This window comes from Rhinolophus ferrumequinum, chromosome 6 (assembly GCF_004115265.2).
Source record: "Rhinolophus ferrumequinum isolate MPI-CBG mRhiFer1 chromosome 6, mRhiFer1_v1.p, whole genome shotgun sequence".
In the NCBI taxonomy this organism is placed as follows: domain Eukaryota; kingdom Metazoa; phylum Chordata; class Mammalia; order Chiroptera; family Rhinolophidae; genus Rhinolophus; species Rhinolophus ferrumequinum.
In genome coordinates this window covers 2,031,639-2,055,870 of record NC_046289.1, presented here as the reverse complement: position 1 = coordinate 2,055,870, position 24,232 = coordinate 2,031,639, and the positions used below count along the sequence as shown (strand labels likewise).

Here is a 24,232-nt window from a genome sequence, read left to right as displayed (position 1 = left end):
CCACACGGCAGGCACAGTGCCACCTGACAGATGGGACCCTGACTGACAGGCAGAAGATGGCCGTGGCACGGGCCAGGGGTCATGCTCCAGACAAAGGGACGGGTGCAAAGAGGCTGAGAGGAGGATGAATGTGGCCATTGGAAGAAGAGAAAAGAGTGACAACGGCTGGAGCATGACGGGCGAGGGGGGACGAGGCGAGGCCAGACCCCACAGGCCACCGTGTGGGGGTGGAGAGCTGCGATCTGATCTACGTTTTACCGCTTCCTCTGGCCGCCCTGTGAAGAATGGACTGGAAGAGAAGGGACAAGAGCAGGACTGGACAGCGGGCAGGAGGCAGGTACAGACACCTGGAGAAGAGAACACACGTGGGTGAGGGGCGGTCAGGAGAATGAACAGCCACTGTCTTTGGTGCTAAAGAGAGCAGGAAGGAGTCAGCACCGTACCGAGCCGAGCCTCAACAGTTTCCATGTCCACCTAGAAATCTCCAACGAAAACCAAAACCCATACTATCACAGTGTTCAACGTAACGGACGGGCTCCTGGAAAACAAGTTTATAAGAACGAGAACTGTAAAGGCTCGTAGGCAGACAAGCAGAAACTTTATCTTTTCACTTGTAAGAACTGCACTGATTACTTCCTATCACGTAATGTAGGATTCTGAGCTAAGTCAGTAAGGCAACACCCTTTGAGTTACTGGTAAAACAGGTTTCATTTTTGTGAAATGTCGAGTTTGGCCACCTCCACTGGAAGCTCTAACATGAACGAGCTCCGCAGGGTGGACTCGTGCCCGTTCTTCCTCACGGTCACCTCACAGGATTACTGCCTAAATACACCACCGTGGGTGGCAGGAGGAGTGCCAAGCCTGGTCCCCCACCACCCTTGTAACCCGTCATGGGCCCGTGTCCACATACTAGACAGCGCCAGAGCGCTGGCCTTCCTCTCTCCTTAATTTTCACTGTTACTTCTAATTGGGCAACTCCCAAAACTCAAGAAGGCTGGAATTCCTCACTGACTGTCCCAAGTTAGAATAAGCTGGTAATGCCTCATGTTTCAGACAGCAACATGCTATGCTGACCTCAGGAAAAGTCTGAGAGACAAAAATGTTGTTTTCCTTCTGGACAGACCCGTGTTGCCTAGCACTCCTTAGAAACCTCATGCACTTCTTATCAAAACAGGAAATGAACTGGAGACAGTGCACTCGGAGCAGCACCCCCAGTCCCGGAAGCAAGGGGTTTACGTGGAGATGCCCCAGAGCACGAGGACCCTGTTGACTGCCGAGGGGCACCGGGCACCGTCTCCTGCCGCACAGGCCGGGCGGGTCCTGACACCGTCCTGCGTCTGCGATGCCGTGGGCAGCTGACTTCCTCTCCTTGCCCCAGACACCCCTTCATAACATGATGAAACTCGTGAAAGCCTATCTCACTGGGTCACGCGGAAGACTGGGAAAACCCACGGGCCAATGCTCAATAAACACCAGCTGCCCCCTCATATTTGTTGAAGTATGGGTATTTGCAATTCTAAACAGTAAAATAAACCGTTTTACCTAATCGTAGACGTTTGAATCTAAGGGATTTGATGTTTGAAAGAGATTATTTTAAGATTAAGAGTTCCTATACTATGCTGCATGTTGTGAGCAAACGGAGCACGTCACTGAGAAGCAGCTCCCAAGTCGGCTGTTGGAGAAAGAGAACACAGCACAGGTCCCCGCCCTGAGGCTGCGGTGACCCTTGAGGCCCCTTGTAGCCACTGCTGGCCACACGCTGGCCAGAGGAGCAAGGTCTGAGCTGGCCTCTGTCCACCCAGAGCTCCACAGGTGGACTTTTCAGGTTTAGGCAAACCGGAAAGTCATTTTCGGAATTAAAGTGCTGACAAAGCAGTTGTGACTTATTCGGTGCCTGGACGCCTTGTGCCGTTTCTCTAGCCATCGACACACGCATGTCAGTCAAAGCTGTTCGGTCAATATTGAAAGCAAGCCCCAGTTCAAATCAGACTAAACAGATGACAAGAATATGGAGACAGCGTCACACGGAGGCTGTCAGGAGGCCTCCTGGAGGCTAGCTCACTGCCGTGGGGCCTGCAGACCCCGCAGGGGGCAAACACCCACTCGGTGTACAGGACTGACATCTGAAATCCCACAACAACTTCTTATTCTTATGTGTAATTCAAAATAGAAAATACCGAAACCCCCGGTTTATTTACATGTAATAAACCCAGAGAACAAAATAATCAGGTTATCTAGTGATGCGAGAAAAACAAGTCGATAATGTCACAAGTCTATTTTTGAAAAATCCACACGACAACCACTACATTAAAACAAACCCCTTAGTTTTATCTAGTCAAATATATATTTAAACCTCAGCTCCCACTTGTCTTCTCATTATTTTAGTGACAGCACAAAGGAATCAAGTAAGTCAGCGAATGCCACTGGATGGAGTCTTCAAGCTCTGGCGACGCAGACGTACCAGGTAATTCTCGTCCTGAAAGGCATAGTGCAGCGTGGTGATCCACTGACAGTCACCGTTCACCAGCACGTCACGTTCTTCTCGGAAGCAAGCAGTCTGTAAAGAATCAGAAGGAAGTCGGTGTGCTTCCACCTGGAAAAACACCCTGTGGAGCACAGTCCTCAACAGAGGGGTCCCTGGTGAGAGGCTCTGGAGGGTGTCACCTCCCTTCCAAGTGCAGGGAGTGTGGCCTCCCTCCCTCACTTGGAACCAGAGGCACCATCACCACCCTTGCCCTCCCAGGCAGCTCCTGTGATGCCTCAGTGCCCCTGTACCAACACAAAGTGGGTGCATCCCTGTGCTTACCTGCACCCCACCCCCACGCACACCCCCCACACACACACTTCCAGGTGGGCCCTGCACCTGTCCCGTCCACACAGGCCGTTTCTACAGCCAACACTATAGATTAAACCTGGCCCACAACAAGATGGGGTTGTTCAGCAGTAGCTTCCCAGCGGGCCCCTCCCGCCCGGCGTCGCTGCCTGTACCGGGCCAGCCTCCTCAGGGCAGCGGTGCTGTGGCCACACGCTGCCCCACGTGTCTGCCCCTCTGTCACAGACCCCCAGTTTAGCAGCCACATGGCTGGCAAGACAGGACACACATCTGCTTACTGATCTGAGTTGGTTATTTTCTTTACATGCAAATGATTTATTTGCATTATACTGATGTACACAATCCTCACAGGACTCTCCCATAAAGACCCACGGCCCGTAGCAGACGGTAAAAGACTATTGTTGACACTGCTATGGGGTTTTTTAAAGAGCTTTAATACACAGGTGGCATCTGAATTTAAAAGTAACCACTGGCGAGGACGTGGAGGAAAGAGAACCGTCGTGTTCCGCTGGTAGGAATGTAAATTGGTGCAGCCACTATGGAAAACAGTATGGTGGTTCCTCAAAAAATAAAAATAGAGCTGCTATACCACGCAGCAATTCCACTTCTCAGTATTTATCCAAAGAAAACAAAAACACTAATTTGAAAAGATACAGATGCACCCCTACGTTTACTGCAGCGCTATTTACAATAGCCAAGACATGGAAGCAATCTAGGTGCCCATCGATAGACAGATGGATAAAGATGTGCTAATATACACAACGGAATATTACTCAGCCATAAAAAAGAATGAAATCCTGCTATTTGTGACAATATGGATGGACCTAGAAGGTATTATGCTGAGTGAAATAAGTCAGAGAAAGACAAATATTGTATGATTGGACTTATATGTGGAATCTAAAACAACAAAATAAATGACCAAACAAAACAATAAGAAACAGACCCACAGACACAGAGAACATGCTGATGGTTGCCGGAGTGGTGGACATTGGGGGGTAAAGAAAGACAGCAGTCAGGAGACTGGTGACCCATAGTACGCAGAGGAACTGGAAGGCAGCAAAGGGGCTCTTTTGGCATAATTATAATACTGAGCACATAACGTAAGATTTTCACTCCTTAAATTTGAAACTTGCAAAAATAAACATACCTCTGATGGAGCGTCTGCCATGCAACGCACGAGACAGAGTGTGTGTTACCTGTTCTCTTATTTAAATCTCACAGTAACCTTTAGAACTTGCTTTTTCTGCAAGTTTTTCTATTCTAAACTTAAAAAAAAAAAAATGTCTTTCTTTCAAAAAGAAATGACTGAGGTAACTGTGTCCTGATTCTACTAATTAGACTTACACGGCCAAAACTCTGCTTGCAATGTGCATGAATTCTGGAACCATCATGCTCACGGAGCCAGTGGCCACCCAGACCATGGGGCCTAAAGGGACGGCTGAGAGAAAAACCGGGTGCTGGGGCCGCAGCCAGCTGAGACCTATAGGGCCTGGAACACCATTCCTGAGGGGAGATGCTCCCCGAGCAACATTCAGAGTGACACCCACTCTTCACGAGGGCCGCCAGCATGGGGACGCACATGGATTTCCCAGCAGATGTGCTGTAAGAGCACGGGAACTTGTACTGGTTTTTGAAAACCAAATACACTGAGCTAGAAGTCTGGCCTGGGCTGCAAGGTATGAACTTCTACTGCTTTGCAATTTTCTCCCGCTGCTTCTTGCTGACGTCATGCTTTTAAAGAAGACATTTAGAAGTCAATAGTATACAATTTCATATTTAAAATAAGCCTACTAAATAAGAATAAAAGGGTACATTACTTTAACCAGGCTTTTGTCTCTATACATATTGTATCTGCATATACATCACACCCTGATACATCCCGTTATATGTATATTCTAGGATAAGCATCATGGTTAGCAGACATTCTTAGACTTTCCTGAGTATGCTGATGAAAAAGGACTGTGTCACCAGATTTAAATTAAACAGGCGATACTTACTCTTAAAGTGTACTACCTCACCTGACACGACATATGGGTAAAATACTAACTAGCACAAGGAGAGAATCACTACTCCCTAACCTTAGGACTTTCATAATTTTTAAAATTTACACACTCCGGAGGTTAACATAACAAGTCATATTAAATATGGCTCAGCTGTCTTCTTTCGTAAATCAATCACTCCCATAAAAACATAAACCTGAATGGAATTTGCTACAACTGTTTCTTTCCCCAAACTTCCACTTAGTGGTAGCTACTTCTTTTCCCCATTGATTTTTCCTGCCTTCAGCAAAGTGCCAGCGGTGACGCGAAGGGTGGCTGGGCCCAGGATGGCTGACAAGGCAGTGAGAGTGAGCGAGGAGAGGACAAGACGAGTGCAGTGAGGATGAGGCTGTGGAATGCCGGTGGCTGAGGCAGTCATGGGCCACTAACATTGTGAGCCCCGGTCACTACAAAAAATGGTCATAATGCCGTCAACCAACATGCACTGGTGAGCAGTAAATGGGCATGAGACCTCGTGCTGGGTGCCACAGCAGGGACAAGAAACGGTGGACGGGTGGAAGGACAGCCAGAGTGATCAGACAGATGGATGAGGTGCTGGTGGGCGGCTGGAGAATACCTACCTACCAGGTCACTGAAAACCCGGTGCTCAGAAGAGCGGTCGGACTTAAACCAAAGGTTTGTACTGTGATCTGCCCACGGTGGCAGCTATCCTCGGGGACACGAATCCCAGAGCAGAAGAGGAAAGGGCCACCCAAAATTACAAGGAGTGTTTACAGTGATAGGATGAGGGAGGCTATAAACCAAAGAAGGCCGAGTCTAGAGGGGAGAGCCTGCGAAACCACGGGCCTGCTTAGCAGCTGCGGGGTGAAGGGGAGCATGAGTGAGCCACACAACCACTGATGGGACAGGCGCTAAGTGCACGCTGGCAGGGGGTGTCAGCTGAGAGGACAAGGGTAAGTAATGGAGATTGGAAAGGAAGAGTCTGGCTCTCGGAGGCGCAGGGGAGCCTCAGAGCCTCAGGGGAACCCCCAGAGGGAGTGGGAGGATGAAGACAGAAGCTGAGGCACGGGGAGGTGAGTCTGGGGGCACCCAGAGGAGAAGCCTGGGCTCGTTGGCAGGCCTTGCCTGTGTCAGCTGGGGCTGCTCATGGGGCTGGGGAGATAGGGTCAGGGCATGAAACAGCTGTGGCAGGGGTGGCCACAGAAGTAACAAAAAGGACCGCAGACTGCCAAGCGGCAATCATCTACTTTTATTTATAATTTTCATTCCCCCGCTAAGAGGAAATAGAAAAACATTCCTCTACTAGGTAGGCTCCACATTCAATCATTGCTTTTACATATGGAGAACTGAGATAAATGCCTCAAGTCCCCACGAAGCTTTCCTTTGCCCTCCAGGAAACACGAATCTGGCCGACAGACTCAAGCAAAGCAGAGCACGTGGAAAGCAGAGCGCGTGGGAGGCATGCCGGGCGGGCGGGGCGCAGACCCTGGGACAAGGGGCAGTCCTGTGTCACCGCGGGCAGGCCCACACTTGTGGAGCCTCACAGCCATCTCACTTGCCCCTCACAGAAAACTCTTCGCGTGTTTGTTTCTTCAGCACTCCACACCTACCTCTGCTCTTTTAAGCATTTCCCACTTGTTGAGGATTTTCATGGCATAAATTCGTTCAGTGTTTTTCATTTTGACAACAGCAACCTGGAACACAAATGGGAGTTTCACAAAAATGTAGTTAATGGAACCGAAGGCCAGCGCATTTGCATATCACCACAGTGAAATCTTAATGGCCTGGAAACTCGGGAAAATGAGCTGCTAAGGAAAGTAGTTTCCTATGTAAGTAAAGATTTGCCCTTTTAAGCATAAAAACTTGACTTTAGCCACACTGCAACTTGAGTGATCTCACCCACTCAGTTCAGAAAACCCCAGTGCTGAGCACTGGGTGAACAGGGTTCCATCATCCGCTCCTTTGCGGTGTGTCCGGGAGTTTCATACTAAAACTTTTAGAATTCGTCAGTGGCTCCCAAGCTTCCATCCCTGCGTTCACGGGCTCCACCCCCCACGCTCAGTCCTCCTCGCCCATGATCCTCAGTCGCCTACCGCTCACGTCTCATTTAATGTGCTCAGAACGGTGCTAGACAGTTAGCACTCCGCGTGTTGACTGTCACACATATTCTTCAAAATACAACTTACATACCACCTCTTCCAGGAAGTCCTCTTGGATCCTGGTCCCTGCCAAATCTCGAATGTGTTCTTCCATGGCCACCAACACCAGATGTGATATTTGTACCATCACATGTACTTTCTCCCCTCTTTAAACCAATCATTCATTAGCCTAAGTCTCCACCACAAAACTTTGTTACCAATGGCAGGCAGCCTCACAGCAGGCATGGAACGAAGAGTTCTTAAGTTATTTACTTCCTTGCTTTCTAAACAACATATATCTCTCAATAACATCACTAAAGTACTCATGAAACTAACATGCACTGAACACTTTCCATGTGCCAGGAACAGAACTAAGCAATTTATCTGCACACTCTCAGTTATTCCTCATCACAATTCTTGATAGTTGGTATTTTTGACATCCATATTTTACAGATGTGGAATCTGAGGCTCAGAAGGGTTAGATAACATGCCTCTCACCCTCAGGTGGCTACATTTAAAGACTGTGTTATAATGACGGTCATAATTAAATATAATCTCCCGTGGGCTTGAAGGTGGGGATCCGCAATAAACACACCCTGACGGGACCCTTGGCTTGGCATTAGGAAAACATAACCCAATCAGAACCATTTGTGAAGAGCACTTCCAGTCCGGGCACGGATAAAGAGTGTCCTCAGTTCTGTGATCCATTTGGCATCGTCAGAATCGCAGAAGCCGAAACTGGGCACATTTCAGGTGTGTGATTATGAGAATATCGCAGGGAGGCAGCAATGGGGGTCCAAGATTCTAGTTATGGCTGGAAAGGAGTGGCGAGCATGCACAGGGAGCCCAGACTGGACAAATGGCTGGGTGGCTGGAGAACCTGCTTGAGGAAGGCTGGCGTGCAGAGCCCCAGGCCACAGGGCCAGGGAGGGATGGCGGCGGGCATTGGGGGCGGGTTCAAAGAAGGTGGAAGAGCCTGAGAGGGAGCAAGCGCAAAGGAGAGCTCCCAGGGCCTGCATAGGCCCGGGCAAGGGCCAGTTTTCCTTGAGTTGGGAGGAACGTGCAGGTAATCAGTGCTACCTTCTTCAAAACGCAGAAAACCGGGTTTTGCACTAAGCTCTTTGGCAAAGAAGGGTGTTAAAAATAACTAAGCGATTTTGGCACACTGCTCTCTCTGGCTCTTTCATTTTTCCTCCTAAAGGGGAGCCTCTCTGGCTCTGGCGCCCCTCGCTGCCCCTCTGGAACACTCTAAGGTGGACACTGTCACTGCAGAGCCTGGACGGGCCGTGGCCTTGCTCACACTGCTCGGCACACGAAGGACAGTCAGTAAAGTGTACACAGGATCGAACTGGGTTTAATTGCAACAGGCTTTCTCTTCCTTCTCACTAAACACCACCAAAAACCGCACCTTACAGAAACTACCTGTAGCTCAGAGTTGTTATTTCTATGCAGAACTCAATTGTTTCCTGTGGTTCCTCTAAATTAAGTTCCCTGTTGGTGGCATTCAGGAGAGGCAGATGGGTGGGGCTTACGGGGAGGGACGGGGGTCTGGAAAGGAGCAGGAGGGAACTTTCTAGGGGACAGAAATGCTCTGTATCACTTGGGGTGCTGGTTACCCAGGTGTAGACATCTGCCGTAACTCAAAATGTACACTTAGATCTATGCATTTTATGTGTAATTATACCCTAATGTTAAAAAAGTCCCAAACCAAAACACCTCCCTGTCCCATCCCAGCCCACAGTAAGTTGAATCTGGCTGAGGAGCCCCGGATCCAGGGTAGTTCTGAGGTAAACCTGGAGCTCGCTCAGTCTCGCAGGGCCTGGGAGGGGCCGCCAACCCAGGGGACCAGGCAGCCACCCATAAGCCCTCCCCCTTGGCCGTCGGTGAGACTCAGGGACGGGGCAAGAGACAGGGCTGGCGGGGCAAGGCAGGAGGAGAGAGACGGGGCCTGCCAGAGGACTTGGGCCAGGGCGGCAATTTCCAGGGAAGAAGGGAGGACACAGCAAACCGCGTCCCCGCGCCCAGAGCTTTCTCCCTCAAGTCCCTACAGTGTCTGGAGGAGTATTTCTGTGTCCTGCTGACACCTGCAGATAAAGCAGGGGTGCCATCAGTGCCTGTAGCAGAGGAATCCCAAGAATAGTGAGGCGCTTTCTGAGACACATCACAAGTCTTGTTTCCACTCAGTCGTCACACGAGATACTTGAGAACCAAGAAGCTACCGCGTGAAAACTGTCTGCTTCCTGTCCCGCCTGTGGCACATAAAGCGTGTGCCCTGCACAGCAAGTGCCACCTCCCGTTCTGTGCCACTTTCTAGTCATGCCCAGTAGGCTCGCAGTCAGACAGGGCACAATGCGCTGTGCTGTGACAGTATGTTCTCGTTGGGGTTTTCCTCAGTGACCAAGATGCACAGGTCCCGCCTCGGCGAACTGAAGGTTAACTCCTGGGCAGAGGAGTTAACATGTTCAAAGTTTAAGAGGCAAAGCTCTCAAGGTGACCAACTGCAAAGCCAGCTGGTCCGTCTGCTGAGGGAACCCGCGCCTCAGACCGCCGGCCCTCGCCTCGGCCAGGGAGGCTGCCCAGGGAGGCTGCCGGACACACAGGCCGGGCCAGCGCGCCATCCAGCCGAGGCGGGAGGGCTGCAGGCAGCACCCGGCCCTTCGCGGGGACCTGCTGGGTCTGCTCTCTACCCTAACGCAAGGCGACCAGACACGTAACCAGCAGGGGACTGATGGCAGCAGCCCCAAACAATGGGGACGACCGTTATTTTACCCTCCTTGCATTTTAAAGAAAATTTCCAATTAACAGATGGATTTTTAAAGAACACATTTGTCTGTACGAAACTATTTTGGTCCACATGATATTCTGGGTAACTAACTCACCAGTCACACAATCTTTCATTTTTATTTTTCTCTTTTCAATTCTACCTTTTGGATTTTGTTCAAGAACTCTACAACGATACTAATAATTACTTCATCCCCAAATCAATGTAAGGACCACAGAAATGCTAGGTGTGAGCTGTTGAGGTTTGGGCAAACTTAACAAAATTAACAAAAGGAAGCTTATCTTACCTCACCAAAAGCCCCTCTTCCGATTACTTTAATTATTTCGAAGTCTTCTCGATGAAGCTGCATTTCCTTCACCAGTTGTGTAAAAGGTTTAGCTATAAATTTAAAAAAGCAAAATTAACAACTTACTCCAATACAGTGGTATTATGTAAAAACTTAATTGGGGTATTCCACTAAGTTATACTTTTTTTTAGAAAAAAAAATGTTTACTTTTTAAAATGCTTAATATCTAGAAAGTTTTAGAAAGTCAGTATTTATGCTAAATCAATGTGGATGTTTACCATTAGCACCGACATGCCAACACCTGTTCTAACAAACACCGTCCCCACAAAGATCTCTGGAAGCAATTATGAAAGCGAAGATCTACCCATCAGCTGCTACCTCAGCAACGGACAGCACCTCCTGGTCTGTTCTGCAGCCGCTGTACTGATGTAACGAGCACAGGCGCCAGCTCGCCAGGTGAGTGAGCTTGGAGCTCACCTGTCAGCTCAGCTGGAGCCACAGGGCAGGTGAGGGACATGACACAGTCACCAAGACATGGATGGTCTCAGAAGCACAGGCAGAGCCCTGAACAGCAGAACCATCGTTCAGTCACACCCTTCAGTCACGCCGATCGGCGACTGGGAGAAGCACGTCGCACTGCACTCACGCATTATTACTCTTGGCGACTAATTCCTTATGATCCACATTTTAGGGAGAAGAAAACTAAGCTAGGTTTTTGTGGAGAGTGTATTGAATAGTCGTCCCAAAATCAAGTCCATCTGGAAGCTGCATGACCTTATTTGGAAGTGGGGTCTTTGCAGATGTAAACAAGATGAGGACACAAACAGGAATGGGACGAGCCCTAAATCTAACATGACTGGGGTCCCGATGAAGAGAGAGAATTTGGGCAGAGACAGCGGGGAAGCCACATGAAGATGGAGGCCCAAACTGGAGTGGTTCAGCTACCAGCCAAGGACTGCTGACAGGGGCCCAAGTTTAGGCACCCCAAAATATGCCTTTGCAATATTGATTTCAAGCTGGTTATTCAGAAACAAAAGACTTGAGAAAGAACCTTGGACCCTCCCTCCTCTCCTGCCTAAAGGAATTCAGATGGAAAAACCTGCTGAGAGGAAGAGAGCATCACTTGGCATCTGTGTCCAGGTGACCCAACAAGAGTTTGTCCACCTTGTGTTTGCTCTTCCTCACTACTGTACATCACCTGGTTTCCCTTTGGAACCCCAGAGCCCTGGCTCCCTCTCCTTAGTCCACAAAGGCAAATAACCTTCTACCAACCAATGCATCGTCGGGTCTCCTATTCCGACGGCACTCTGCATGTACCTCTGTAATAAGTTTTGGACATTCTCTCCTGTTAACCTGTCTCATGGTAATCTGATGATCAGCCCAGCTAGAAGAACCCAGAAGGTGGGAGGAAAGTTACTTTTTGTGCCCCCACACTGGTACCACGAGAGGCTGGAAGAGGCAGAAGGCTTCTTCCCCAGAGCCTTCAGAGGGAGCAGCCCTGCTGACACCTTGACTTTGAACTTCTGGCTTCCAGGACTGGGAGAGAAAAAAAACCTGTTGTTTTAAGCCCCCAGTTTATGCTAATTTGTGACAGTAACCCCAGGAAACTCTCCAGAGAGTTTATGTAACTTCTTTTCAGGAACACGGAGCACATGGCAGAACCAGGCCCAGAAGCCACGCACTTCAGACCGCCGTCCATTTAGTTCCAGCTCCTAAAGCTGTTCTTTTCACTCTCGGGCCTAAACGCATGTTTCTCGCTAACTTGTATTTGTTCTACAAAGCTCTTTTGCAAATCCTCCACTACCAGTTTTGCAACACGTCCCTATTGGGGAAACTGAGCAAAGTGTACCCGGCGCTTCCTGTGGTGTTTCTTCCGTCTACATGTGTGTCTATAAAGATCTCCTCTCACCCTCCGTCTGACACTTCCTGGGCTTCTGACTGAGCTCCACAGTATTAATCTAATTCTATCCTTTTTCTCCTGAAATAGTTGCCTAATACCACTAAGGTTTGATCCCCGTGGTTCAATGAACATGGTAACAACAGCCAAAGCACAGATGGTCCTTAGTGCCGACCGACAGCGAATTTCTACCACCATCATTACAAATGCTCAGCAGCCCAGAGATGAGGAGACAGAACACACAGCGTTGGAATTTCTTTTAAAGGCCAGGGTAAAGAAAACCCTTGAGCTAGAACTTAAAGTTCATCTCTGGATCATCTTTAGTTCCTTCAAATATCACCAAAAATAACCATTCCCCAAATTCCTAATGGAAATACGTGTTCTAAACAGCTATCGAAGACAAAGCCTCTCTTTCCATGCGCTATCACTGTAGAAACGCGCATTCCGGCAGCGGTTCAAGACAACATTCTGGACAGGTCTACAAAGCCCCAAAGACTCACAAACCTTGAGAGTCAGTTTTAAATGTGCAAACCACACAGCGATATTCACGAAATCAAAGAAAACTTCCCGTAACTGTACCATGAGCCACGTGAACTTGCCCACATTCCCATTCCAACTTGCTCGCAGGCACATACAATGTTTACATGGTTTTTCGTATTCTACTTTTATTTTACTTCTTATATGTCATGTTTCTATCCCCCTCCATTATCATTTTAACAGATGCGTAATATTTCACTAAATTGACACACCAACAATTGGAAATCATGTATCTATCTACTGGAACACATAGGCTACACATTTAATTTCTTTTTTAATTTTTTAAATTATTATTTTCTTATGGTGAATAAATTTGGAACAAACATTTGCAGGCACACAGCCTTTTACTATTTTAAAGTAAGTTTTAGGATGAAATTCCAGGACTCTCAAAGGGCACTAACACTGTTTATGGTTCCTAGCCTGCCGTGCACACCGTGTGTCCTGAGTGAGGTGACTGGTCCCCATTGCCGTGCACTGACATCTCACCTCCTTTGAAATAGTTCTTTGATGCCCCGTGAGGGTGTCCAGGCGCGTACCCTAGTATCTTAACTGTCCCTCCTGCCACGTGCTCATCCTTCATCCTTCTTAACCAACCGTGTAAGTGCTTTTGTTGAGCCTCAGGCGTAAGGGCTGTACACACCATTCCTTCATTCTGTGCCTTCTCACCTTAATTAGGCTCCTATTTATTTTACACAAACAATGACTTTGGATAAAAGTATCTTTAATAGTACTGAATTAATTCATTTCTTTTTTGTCATTTTATTATTAAGGCTTAGGAAGTTATCAAGTCATTAAAGATCTGATAGTCAACCCTATTTTTTGCTAACCAGCTTTTAAAAATAGTCCATTATTCATCTGTTGTTTAGAGTACTTTGGAGCGTGGTGTGTTTATTTAATTTCTAGCTGTAACCATCTGTATGTATGTCAGTGATCTGATGATGTGCTACCTAAATTCTGTTGATCCCTCCCCGAATTGGCAGGAGGCCCAGGGAAAAGCCCTGGCTTCCATTCAGGACAGTGGTCCTGCCATCTTAGAAAAGTCACTTGCTCCTCTGTGACTAAATTTCTTCATCCATAAAATGGGCAAAAGGTGTCTCTCCAACCCACCTCAGGGACCCATTAACAGTGACAACTGAGGCAGATACGAGGGGAAGTACCTTGTGCCAAGGCTGCAACCTAAATGCCTTTCTCTCATCACCTCTCTTTCACCTCTTTTCTTTCCACATCAGTCATCCTGACTCTGCGTGATCTCCCTCCTGCTCTCCTGACAGACACGTCTGCTGCTTATGCATTTTACACACTTCTGCACATTTCCCTGACAGAAACAGACACGGATTTATCAGGGCCAGTCTGATAAACAGGGGAAGGACTATGGAAACTAATCCGAGAGGAAAGCTTGTAAAGATAAGGAAACTATGAGAAGAGCAATAGAAAATTAACTATGTGAATGAAAGCTGATTTTTAAACATAGAAGGCACTAAAAAGGATCCAGAAGGAAGAGTCTAAGGAAAAGATTACTTTTTCTAAAAACTGCTAAGTATTTTCAAACAGTTCTAAGGACACAGTAAAAACATTGTGCTGATGTATAAGAATTATTAAGACTGCATTAGCTAAACCAGAACAGAAAATCCAGTCACAGCGGTGGACCACCTGCTGGCCACCCAGGTGCTGAGAGACCATGAAATCACTCTGACAGGAGAGGACCAAGAAAGATGGACAGGACTTAAACAGGTGAAAAGGAGAAAGTGACATTTCAAATAGGGTGTCAATCAATGCCAACACAAGAACAAAGTGACCCCGCCATCTGGACAGTGTAGAGTCAAAAGACAGAAACTATATCTGTTATTTGAGCAAAGAAAATTTAACATGAAGAACTGCGTAACTAAAAAAACACTACATTACCATGGAGATGGCAGATGCAAGAAGTCACAAAATCAGATGAGCCAAAGGAAGGTGTTGGAATATCTGAAACCCAAGCAAAGAGCTCTGTGCAGCTGAAACTCAGATGTCTGAGGTGGGGTGCTGCTGCTGGTACTGGGCTTTCTAAGCTCCAAGTTGGGCCGCACGGGCTGGGACCCAGGAAGCTGAGAGGGAGTGCTAGCCAGCTGATGCTGGGGTCTCTGCAAGTGTAGGAAAAGCCAAACTGGCATCGGCTGCCAACTGCAGGAAGGCACTTCCCTGCCAGGAGGAAACAGGGTTGCTTCAAAGGAAGAGGAAGCAGGCAGGGAGCCCTAAGTCCCTTGTCCCTCATCCAGGCCCCTCCAGTGCCCCTTCAACGCCCCCTTTTAGGCAAGGCTCAACAGGGAGCAGGGTTCAGACTCCACATGGGGTGATGCTAGGGACCGGGTGAGGGGGGATGGGAGGTCTGGTACGTATGGGGCATTAGCCAAGTAAGTAAACAGACTCAGAACACTGGGGCCAGGTTCCTCACTGTCTGAGAAGGGAGTCACGAATCAGGGAGGAGAACAAACCCTACCGCAGGAGACTAGAACTGGAGGCTTCAGTGTGAACTTGTGGTGTCCAATACATGTGGATACCGTGGAAAAGAACAGACATAAATGGGTGTGTCCCCACACACAGTCCTAGCTCCCTCTCCTGAGCCGCCTGGAGGCAGCCACACCCCGACAACAAATGTATCTAGTGTCAGATCTTGGTTTCCCAATACCATTCTCCAGCAAAGAAACCAGGATTCCTCCCTCCATCAGTTCCAGGCTGGCTCAGGAAAGTACAAGGTGAGGCTGGAACATCTTGTGCCAGAAAGTGAGAAAGTGCTCAAAGATGATGGTAAATCAAAGTAAATACTGACAGTCACAGACTACACCCATTAAATAAGATCGGAAACCAGGAGTCCACAGTGATATTAATTAATAAGTTCATAAATTAAAACCTGATGAGAAATGGGAGTTACGTAGTTTCAAAGTACATCCAAACAGAATATTCCAGATCATATAGAGAAACAAGTGACTTTACAGTGAAGTCTGCAGACCTTAATCAAGGGATCATATGAATGACATTGTGCCTCACCTGACAGGACAGAAGGAGAAAAACACAGTATCACTTCGGTGATTTTCCTGCCAAAGTTACATAACCTGAATTTAATCATGAGGAAACAGGAAGTAAACCGAAATTGAAGGAACATTCTACAAAATGGCTTGCAATGTTCAAGTTTCAAGGTCATAAAAGTCAAGGAAAGGCTAAGGAATTGAACTGTTCACAGAGACAGGAACTGAAAAGACAGGACGACAGCGTGTACGTACTGCATCAGCTCTGCTACAGAGGAGGATGCCAGAATCCAGGTAACACTCAGTGGAGCCTGAGGTTAGAAGGCAGCAATGTGTCAGTGTTGAAGTCCTGATTCGGGCGCTTACAGAGAATCCCCTTTATCGGAAACACACACTGAAGTAGTCAGGGTGATGGGTATGGTATAAGCACCTCACACTCACAAGCTCAAACTGTTGTGGGAGGAGAGCTCTGTGTATCATTTGCAACTTTTCTGTAAGTCTGTAACTATTTCAAACTTTTTAAAACATTTTAAAAAGATAATCTGTTGCTATTTGGGAAACAGGCTGCAGAGGGGCAAGTGTAGAAGCAGAGCGCTGAGGCTCGTGGGGCGCTGAGGCTCGTGGGGCGCTGAGGCTCGTGGGGCGCTGAGGCTCGTGGGGCGCTGAGGCTCGTGGGGCGCTGAGGCTCGTGGGGCGCTGAGGCTCGTGGGGCGCTGAGGCTCGTGGGGCGTAGGAAATGACCACGATGGGGCCAGCAGATGAGGAGGAAGGGGCCACACCCAAGCTGGGCTTTGGAAGTGGATGGCCTGGGACATGGGGGGACGCAAAGACTCAAGGATGAGGTAGGTTTTTAGCCTGGGGTGCCGTTTACTCAAGTGGGAAGGACCCAGGGATGAGTGGTTAGGGTGGGGAACAGAGGAGATGGAGTAATGAGAGCAAAATACTTCAGTTACTGCCACACAGCCTAAGGCAGTCAAGAGGCCAAACTGATTTTTCTTAACACAATTCTCCTACTGTTTCCTATTTTCAAAAATAATCACTCCAGAACCACCAGCTGCCATGGAGGGGAGGGTGGGAGGGGAACTGGTCTGTGCTAGGAAACTGCGGATGGAGCTGTCTGAGGGGAAGCAGGGCTGCGCGTTTTTAAACCATTTTTCAGTCTGCCAATGTCCCTTCAACGACTGAATCCAGAGCCCCGGGTGCTCCAGAACACAAAATGGTACAGGCAAAACTGTACGCATTCTATCCACTGGGGTGTTAACACCGCTTGTCACACACTCTTAAAACATTCGGGATGCAAAGCAAAACCATGACAACCAAAACACCACTAGGGATTCATTTTAAATACCATTTACACTAAGATTCTCCTAGAAGACAGACATTTCAGATAGCATGACGAAAACGATAGCTGTAACGCCTGAAATGATGTCTGATTCTCACGGTGATAATAAAGCTCTGAAGTGAGACCATATAAGTAGAAATTTTAGAAGAGTCAAGTTTTCTCTCCTTCATATCCCATCAACACACACTGAAAGGTGCCGCGTCAGGACAAGCCAGCCAGAAGGGGCCAGGTTGCCCAGCTGCCCCTGGGCGGCTCAGAGGTCCCGAGGCTGCAGGGCTTGGTGCCCCCTCGGCAGAATGCACCCCTCGCACCTTTACCTGCAGCGGCAGCCACAGCATCGGGGCGCCTCCTAGGCACCCCCTCAGTCAGTCACGAAGCCAGCTCCTCCCGGCCCCGCCACAGCCGTCCGCTGGCCTGTGCTCCAGCAGCTGGTCTCCAGCGCCATCCTCCCAAAGCCAACAGAACCGCAGCCCTGCCCTGCTGAAGATTCCCTGCTTTAGCTTTCCACGGTGCTTGGACAGAGTCCAAATGCTCAGAGCTTGCTGCGTGTCCGCCCACACCCCGCCTCACCCACTTCACCCCGGGCCCCCTCACTCCTGCCACACCTGGGGGCTCCCAGCCCCCCGTCTTCCTAAGCAGAGCCCCGGCCTCCAGCCAGCTGACTGGGCAGGACCCGCGAGCGAGCCCTCCAGGAAGCGGGCCTCGCGCTCCGCTCCACCTGCTCAGCGCCATCTTCCCCGCCGGACAGAAGGCCCAGGAAGGCAGGGCCCCCCCATCTGGACACTGCTCCCAGCATAGACGGGCACGCAGAAAACACGGCTCCCCAGCGACCAGTCCCCAGAAGAGGCGACCTTCTCTACAGGGAGAGCTGGTACTTTTTTCCTAAGGAAAGAACATCTTCAACAACGTGGGATATGTTCCACCGAACACCTGCGTAAAGCTTTAGTCCTAAACGCTCTTAGGAGACACTTCCTCCTCCTCTCTCCATTCATCCACAACACAAGGCTGTCCCCTACAGAACTTCTCCGGAGGCCCTAAAAGGCAATGAAGCAATCATCAGCCCTGGCAAACGTGAGACCCCAACCATGAGGAAAAGCTGGAGTCCAGTGCTCCCTTTCAACAGGAAAAGCTGGGCCAGGAAGAACTGGGGGCGGGAGGAAGGTCTCTGGCTGAGACTGACAGAACATCACTGCGAAATGAGAAACTGATGCCCTGGCTTTGCTCTGTTTATCAAGAGAGGAAATAAGATCAGCTGGCTGGAAGGAGTGGCCAGAGAGGGACAGTCTGAGGAAAGAGCACTGTGTCACAGGGCAGCAGCCACCGAAGGCAGCCAGGAAGTCCCGCTCTGCCCCTCTGCAGCGAAAGCCATCGGCCTCCCTCTAGACTCAGCTGCACTGCTCAGCCCCGTTACTCCGTCTCACTGTCTCCGCCTCAGCCACTCTGTGGTCGGTCGTTCGGAACTAGAAATGGTCTTAGATTATCCAGATCAAATAGTACACTTATAATGAAGAAACAGGCACCCCGAATGCCAAGTGACATGCAGAGGAGACGAGGGAACAGTCAGCTCCACCCCATGGCATGGGTCTCCACTTCTAGAAGTCCTCCCCTGGCAACGCCCTGGTCCGGTCATGAGACAACAGGACACTAACCCCGTGACTGGCAGGGCGCAGTCACGAGACACCCACAGATGGCGAGTACAGGGAGGTCGGAGGCCAGGAGCACCTCCATGTGCTACGTATCGGATCTCTTGTAGGGGGAGAAGGGGCCAGAGTAGCACCCCAAGGACCAGCAACTGTGGCCCCAGAAGAACAGCAGAGTGGACGGGCATGAGTTCAATGGCCGCATAGCACACGGCATAACCGCCGTGGGTACCAGAGAGCTGGAAGAGCTGAGAGCTGGGTCCAGGTCTACTGTGCCGGGGAAAGCAACCACTGTTCTACCAGCACCAGCCTGGAGTGGGTTCATAATTCCCAAATGGCTTGAAATGCACTCTCACAGTTCAGGCTCCTGGGACACGTACAGAAGAACACCCCTCATAAAGATTTTGAAAAACATGCTTTAATTACACTAACTGGGTTTCATGTTTTTGGTTTTTTTTTTAACTTGTATTTATTTTAAGTGTGTTTTTCCAGGATCCATCAGCTGCAAGTTAAGTAGTTTCAATCTAGTTGTGGAGGGCGCAGCTCACAGTGGCCCACGTGGGGATTGAACCGGCAACCTTGTTATTAAGAGCACCGCACTCTAACCAACTGAGCTAAGCGGCCGCCCCACTGGGTTTCATGTGTTTTAATAAGGAAGATCTTCTATTGACAGAACACTATCCTTCACCGGGAGCCAGTCACAAGTCCTTCTCATTATCAATCACTACTTGAGAAAGCTGAATCTTCCAAGAAGCACTATTAACTGCCAAATAAAGTTCTCCACATAGGAGCTCTTCCACACAGGCCGATAATCAGGAACCACAACAGAAAGTGAACAAACATGAAATTTCCACTGCGTTAATTCAAACTTCCAGAGGATTGAAAGGGATGCCCTTTAATAATACTCTGACTCGAAAGACAAGTAAGGTCTGGACTGAGTCAGTGAAAATCTGAGAAGCCAGGGTGGGGAGGCTGGACTGCATCAACAATAAACCGGGAAAGACCTCATTCCATCGGCCTGCCGTCACAGGAAGGCCGGCCCGCCCGCCGGCCGGCCACACCGGCTCCAACCTAGTTTCGGCCGGCTCTGGGGTCAGCCACGCATTCCTTTACCTTTGCTTCCTCTCCATAGTCAATCGACTGCTTTTCTCAGTTGGCTTTCATTTGGCCCATCTTGCTATGTCACTACAGAATTAACACCCTACATCGTCACTGCTATGTACCAGCTAGAAGTATCTCTCTTCCTGCCCGAGGGCGGCAGGTCCTTGGTCAGAGAACTCTGGATGGCACCATCCTTTGGGATTCCTCTATCAAAGCAAAAGAGCCTGTGCAAAGTGAGCGACCTTCACATGCCTCTTTTCTAACACCAGCTCCCTTGCTGATGTGAATACAAATATGTTTAAGTCAAAAAAAATCAAAGCGTATGCTGAAACAATATGAAGGTCAGAGCCAATGGCGTCGCATGTACAAGTCACACACACAACGAGGTCTGCCCAGAACATGGCGTTACGCTCTGGAGCTCACACTGGCGAGACGGCCAGGTTCGGGCCATTTCTTCTGAGTCACTAGAAGCATCCCACGTCTGTACCACACATTTAAGAAAAAGCACAACCAGAGTTACAGAACAAGTACTGGTTAGCAAATGGGGGCGTTAGAGCGCCCGAAGATCTCTTCTACTATGTAGAAGGCACAGCCCCACGGTCAGGCAAACACCTGGTGGGGCCAGGTGTTCAACCCATACACCACTGGTCCACTGCACGAGCCTGGCAGGTCTACCTGGTCTCCCCAAGGCTGTCTCCTCACCTGCCACCTGGAATAACCGTGCTCACCCAAGAGGTCACAGGGAGTCTTAATCAGATAATCCCCACAAAGCACGGAGCGCTGCGTCCAGTATGTAGAAAGTTCTCATTAAAGGGTGTTATTACTGGGTACCGCTCTGTTTTCTAATCAGTTATTTCAGTATTACTTGTATGTCATATTTAACAATAACAAACTGTCACCAAAATTATGCTAGAACCCACCAGGAAGGTACACCTGTCACACACAATTCCTACCAGGCAGGTTACACAGGGATGTCAGCCCTGTAAACTAAGGGCCCAACAAAGAGCCCCACACAGCCCTGAGGAGGGCAAAATGGAGCTCACGGCACGCCTTTCAGAGGCTGCCACCCAGCAGAGGCTCCTGGACCTGGCAGGTTAGGGGAGGCAGGAAAATTTTACCTGCAAACTCTACACCACCATGGACAGTCGCCATTGGGTGCCACCGACCCCGACTTCCCAGCATCCACTGACCCCCATCAAGTATCAGACAGCAGCGGAGACTTGTGGAAGGAACGAAGGGCGGCCCTCAGGTCCTTCTAATGACTTTCTTCTTTCCACACGCATGGCTACTTTCCTTCAGTGATGCCTGTTTAAGAATTCATTATTAATGTAAAACATGAAGGGTAAACTCCAGTGAAATCTCTGTCTCAGGCAGAGACTCTGACAGGCACCCAACAGGCCAGGTCCTTGTGCGGCCACTGCTTCCCGAATGTGCTGGAAGGCTCATCATTAATTACACAGAACTGAAGATACACTTGAAAAGGCCCAGTCACACGTCACGCTGCTACTCTGGGGGAAAATGGGACAAATATCTTTTGGAAGACTTTTTTTTCCCTGTAACAAGTAGAATTTTCAATATAAGAGTTTTAATTCTCCTTCTATTTTGTTTGTTGCTGTTTGTTGGACCTCATTTTAATAAAACAGACACAGGGCATGGTCTATGCAGAACATGAAACCGTAACCCACTAATTTAGAGCACTTCCCAGCACAGCAGCTCCTGAAACCAGCACAGCGTCTGAGGGCCACAAATGGCAGGCCCGAGTCCATACAAACGTACATTACTGCTGCCCCCGCCCCAGCAACCCTGCAAGGTCAGTAGTTCTGTCTCCATTTTATATGTAAGTAAACTATGGATCTGGGCCCCAATCGCACGGCTTCTGGAACCCAAAGTTGCCGCGATGTATACGGTCTGTGTCTTTTCAGGGCACTGAGGTCGGGTTTCTGGGGACAGGTCAGGTATGCTGTCTCACCTTTCTGCCTCTCAAGTAGAGAGAGGAAAAATGAGGCATCATCGGCTAGTTACTGGCTTAGAAAGCGCTAAAGCCTGTGAGCGGGGCCATCCTGGTGATCGCCCCCACGAGGTCATCTAAGTCACCTCCTTGCTCATGGGACGATACTAGCCAAGGCAGATTTCTGAATAAACGTTTTAGGTTTCTGTTACCCTCTAATGTACCCTGTTCCAAAATTTAACTCAGAAAAATCCTAACATAATGTGGCCACGTATCTGCTTTCACTTGAGTTTTTACCAAAGAAGAACCAATTGTGGAGAGAAAAGGTAAACTGCTTCTCCTTCTTGAATGGAATAACCATAGCGTCTTGTTCCTTTCAACCCTCTTCAGTTTTCTGGGCCTTTCAATCAACTTTGTAGTTTTTCTTTAAACGATACGTCTTTCACATCCTTCTTTACCTGGATTGTTCTTCAAATGCAACAGTTCTGTAGAAATTTCACTTGAATATCTAGAACCACCCACCATGAGAGGGCCTCTCAAAAAGGCCCAGCTCCGTGAGCCGGCAGAAGCCAGGCTGGCCGCCAGTCCTTACTGCCCACAGGCAGCAGGCTGGCAGTGCACCTTCCGCTGTAAACAGTGTCATCCCATGGGACCCTGTGGCTTTGTCCGAGTCATTCCTCAGTCCTGTGGGAAGGTCCACCCGTCCAAACTCAACTCACACCTGTACTGAGGAAAGCCTGCCTGGGCCGCTCCAACAGGCTGGCCGCTGCCATTCAGCGTCCACAGGGTTTAGCGGAGAGCAGGGCCAGAAACACTGAATATGGCACAGGGACAAGCAAGGTATGAACTATAAAGGGTTGAAAGAAACAAGCTGTATGGGTGAATTTTATCCCAATAAACCTGTTAAAGAGAGAGAAAAGAAACCAGCTATGAGAGTATAAGGGACGGAACTTCAAAAAAAATTTTTTTTTTTAAGTGGAGGAGAGGTAGAGGTAAAAACGAGCATGAGCCAAGTCAACCTGGAAGTCCTGCCAGTGAATTACGACAGGTGTAGGTGTAGGTGTAGGTGTTGGCAGGGTTTCCAGGCAAGAATTCCCACCCGCTCTCAGGAAATTTTTTCACTTGCCTGTTCCCGAATTCTGAGATATAAACTGTTTTCCATTCTCCACGATGAATCGTTTCCACAAAGTGATGGCCGATACTACCAACCACCTGGGTTCAAGAAGCCAATTTTCCCGATTTCCCGATGAACTTTTCTTGGGATTCGGGAACGGAAAAGCAAAAACAATTCCAAAGAATAGGCGGGAATTCCCGCCTGGAAACCCTAGCGATAAATAGGAAAAACATTTAAGAGATACATTATGAGTAGTACATTTATTTCCCATTGTGGGTATTACTGGGTTCAAGGAGACGATTTTCCCGATTTCCCGACCAACTTTTCTCGAGATTCGGAAATGGGAAAGCGAAAAAAATTCCTGAGAACGGGCGGGAATTGCCACCTGGAAACCCTAGGTGTAGGAGTGTGTGTGTGTGTGTGTGTGTGTGTGTGTGTGTGTGTATGTGTGTGTGGTTTGTGCGCAACAAGCAGGGTGGTTTAGGAAGGAGCAGCTTGAACAAAAGCACGGAGAAGGGAACCAGAGGTGAAGGAACAAAAGGTATGGCTGAGCTGCAGGATGAGTTACACGCAGGGCTGTGGGAAAAGATTTGGCTGAGAAAATGGGCCAGGCCAACACGGGCACAGGCACACAGCTGCACCTCACGTGGGAGGCCACAGCGACGAGCCCGAGGGTTCTGTGCAGGTGGGGATTGCTCACTGGAGACTGCCTGGCGGAACACACGATTAAATGAGGTCATGTGCGAAAGCACTTTGTAAGCTGCAATACTGTACAAAGTGGCTTGTTGTCACTGATACAAGGACTAGTACCTAATCAGTAAGCACCCAACAGGCTTTATTTACAGGTTGTACTATACATCAGAATCAACTAAACAAATATGCACTAAGCACCTACTTTTTGACAGGAACTATTCCAGGCAAAAGGGGTAGATCGGGGAACAAAACTGCCTACCTTCACAGAGCTTATATTGTAGCGGAATAAGACAGGAAAAAAACAAAATATATATGAAACAAGTAAAGTACATAGAAAATAGTAAACCCTGTGGGTAAAAGAAAAAAAGCAGGGAAACTGGGAATGTGGTGGAGGCAGGAAGGAGTTACAATTTACACAGTGCCACCCACGCCTGGACAGAAGCCACGGAGGTGCTGGCTGTGTTTTGCAGGGGGAGCCGACAGGCCTCCCTGCTGGACTGAATGGGCACTGTGAGGGTACCCAAGGCCCTGGCCTGAGCAGCTGGGAGGACGCAGTGGGATGGGAAGTGAGATGGGAAGAAGGGACGGAGCAGGCTGCGGGGTAAACTGCACGCGTCCAGACAGGAGCCTGGCTCGAGCTGTGGGTCAGGGTACTCGGTATACAGCTGGTATCAGTCACCAGCCACGATGCGATGCCCCAGGCAGTTAGCAGAGAGGAAGGACCCAGGACTGAACCTGGGAGTGCGGGTTAGGAGGCTGGCAGAAGAGGAGGAGCCCCGGAGCCCAGGAGAGCGCCCAACGTGCACGCAGGGAACCAGGGAGCCGGGGCTGGTCCTTAAGGTGGCGGGGACGCACACTCAACTGCTGGTTCTGCCCTGGGGAGACCATGGTGCCTGGACAAAAGCAGCCGTTTTCAGGG

The 24,232-nt window shown here is 49.1% G+C and overlaps 1 protein-coding gene across 2 annotated transcripts in view; it reads right to left on the bottom strand.

Moving 5' to 3' along the window:
- The window catches only part of CDC42BPB (CDC42 binding protein kinase beta), a 103,273-nt gene that overhangs the window by 52,474 nt on the left and 26,567 nt on the right, over nucleotides 1-24,232 (bottom strand). For both annotated transcript variants that reach the window (XR_004423138.1, XM_033107090.1), the window contains exons 2-4: nucleotides 10,040-10,131; nucleotides 6,444-6,527; nucleotides 2,462-2,557 (exon numbers count right to left, since the gene is read on the bottom strand). Coding sequence is in view for 1 of the 2 variants with exons in the window: in XM_033107090.1 (XP_032962981.1) it covers nucleotides 2,462-2,557; nucleotides 6,444-6,527; nucleotides 10,040-10,131 (272 nt within the window). In the remaining variant the exon portion in view is untranslated. The remainder of the gene's footprint in view (nucleotides 1-2,461; nucleotides 2,558-6,443; nucleotides 6,528-10,039; nucleotides 10,132-24,232) is intronic.